This window comes from Sinocyclocheilus grahami, unplaced genomic scaffold, assembly GCF_001515645.1.
Source record: "Sinocyclocheilus grahami isolate Dianchi unplaced genomic scaffold, SAMN03320097.WGS_v1.1 scaffold144.1, whole genome shotgun sequence".
In the NCBI taxonomy this organism is placed as follows: Eukaryota; Metazoa; Chordata; class Actinopteri; order Cypriniformes; family Cyprinidae; genus Sinocyclocheilus; species Sinocyclocheilus grahami.
In genome coordinates, this window is record NW_015505323.1 from 1344237 (window position 1) to 1346537 (window position 2301).

The 2301-nt window shown below is 39.9% G+C and overlaps 2 protein-coding genes across 3 annotated transcripts in view; both read left to right on the forward strand.

The window, feature by feature from the left end:
- Window positions 1-2301, forward strand: part of LOC107591637 (elongation factor 1-alpha-like) — a 10843-nt gene that overhangs the window by 1913 nt on the left and 6629 nt on the right. The window lies entirely within an intron of this gene.
- The window catches only part of LOC107591638 (elongation factor 1-alpha-like), a gene marked incomplete at its 3' end in the record, with an annotated part of 2255 nt that continues 1261 nt past the window's right edge, over window positions 1308-2301 (forward strand). The window contains exons 1-2 of the mRNA XM_016280856.1: window positions 1308-1406; window positions 2013-2169. Of these exons, the coding sequence (XP_016136342.1) occupies window positions 2026-2169 (144 nt within the window). The remainder of the gene's footprint in view (window positions 1407-2012; window positions 2170-2301) is intronic.

Genomic DNA, 2301 nt, shown 5'->3' on the forward strand with positions numbered 1-2301 from the left:
TTTTTTAAAACCATAAAACTTAATTTATAACCATTTTTCTCCCCAAGTTTTAATAAGGTCCCTGACTTTTAGACCCCATTGCATGCCACTCTGATTGTCACAGTATATGTCGCCCGATTGTGTGTGTGTGTCTGTGCTGCTGCTCTTGACTGAAAATAGCAGCTGTCGACCAAGCATCTGTTATACCTTGAGGAAGAGAGAGTTGATCGGAAGTTCAGTGGGAGATGCCAGCTCTTTGAAATAAGGCTATGAGGAATGTAAAGCATTGAAGATGGTACTAAAGGCCTGTAAGGCATTAAAAGGAATAGAAGTATCCCCACACTAAAAACAAAGAACTCTGAATGCATGAAATGCATACAAACTAAGGAAAATTATGAGAGTTATGCTGCCTTCCATGAGCTTACGTTTAAAAAAAGGATTTTCAAGGAGTCCTGTCTGATTGAGTTTGAAACTGAATAGAGGAACCACTGGGTGGAGATGGATCTGAGACAATGGGGCTGAGTGCCCTTATCAACTTTGTGCTTGGTAAATTGCTGACTAATTTGCATTCAGGTTGTGCTGATCACACTGTCTTTGGGGTAGAAAGACTGGTTGGTTTTCATAAAATAAAATAAAATTCTGATTTCTTTACATTCTTCTGAAACTGTTGTGTATGAAAGCATGTGAACAAGAAGCCATTATTGTGAGAATAAGCACAAAGATGAGAAAGAAATTAGAAAAAATATATATATACGACTATGCATATTTTACACACAATAAACCTGCATAAAATGAAACATCGCAGCTACTTTGACCAAAACTAGAGAAATAAATGTGAACTAGTTTAAGAAGTAGGAATGTGATGAAGTGATTCAATTTAAACCAATTCAATCAGTGATACATAATGCAGTTTCAGTTTTATTATGATTGCCGTCATTCATTATAAGGAGACCAAAAATGTAAACTTGTGTGCTAAGCTTCCTGTGACAATCTAAATGTAAAATGGAAAGATTAGATATAAAAAAGACAAATCTGTGATATACATTGACATTAACGTTAAAAATGATTATTTATGCTCGTTTGTAGATTTGGTAGCTGGTAATACGTGGTATATAATCAGTCATATATTTTGCCATTATGTTTATCACAATATATCTCAAATATGTAAAGCCTAAAAATGTCATACAGTCAGCCAGATGCTCAGTGAAAAAGTAGTGACGTATGTTTCACAAGGCGGGGAGAATTTCAGTCAATTGTGTGTGATTTGCGGGTCGAATAGGGGGGAGGGAGAGGAAGCGGGGGGTTGCAGCCCAGTCGGTCCTCCTCCCGTGTATAAATTCTCCAACCAAACCGGTTTTCTTTCTCTTTCTGTTACGTTACCTGGCAAAGGGGAGCAGCAGCTTCTGAGGAGTGATCTTTCAATCTTGGTGAGTTTTCTCTGTTGGTCAGGCCTTGTTTTTCTTTTACTCTCAGTTGTTGTATTTGAAGAACTTCTGGATAATAGTGAAGAGTTTTCCTCAGGTTGACGATTTCTTGTCATTTTCAGCGTTGTTTTGTTACGCTGCGTGCTCTTAACACTTACGGCTTCTGCAATGGCTTATGTGTTTTTAATTGTGTGTTCTTATCAATTAGCAGTATATTTAGAGGAGATGGGGGGGTTAACTTTTTCCATTGTGTCCGTGTGCGTCCATCTCTCAAAGAATGAGAACCGGGAAAAGAACAAAGGCACTAAGACTTGATGTCGCGGGCCTGTTAAAAGCCTTCCGCACATTCTCGCATCCAACAACTGTTACCAGTGACTGGAGAGCCAGATGTCTGCATCCATATGTATTCCTCTCAGACATGTTGAATTTTTCCTGTAACTTAATACCGCGCTACTCTAAAGAAACACGTGTCGCAGTTACCTTATGGTTAACTAGGCCGATTCAAACTCGGGGCCGTCTGTAAATTTTTACGAAATCCCCGCTTAAGTTTTAATGGAAGGTCTGTACTCATGCCTCTATTCATTTTTACTTTTTCTTCTTTTAATCCAGAACCTGATCAATCATGGGAAAGGAAAAGATCCACATTAACATCGTGGTTATTGGCCACGTCGACTCCGGAAAGTCCACCACCACCGGACATCTCATCTACAAATGCGGTGGAATCGACAAGAGAACCATCGAGAAGTTCGAGAAGGAAGCTGCTGAGGTGAGAGTTTTAACACTTATACTGGTTGGTTCGTGAATTTCTGTGAATTGATTGAGGCACAACTCGGCGTAACAAGAGCCAAAATGGCGGCGGTAGCACGCGTTCCTGGGCTCAAGCCGGCTGGGTGTGGGA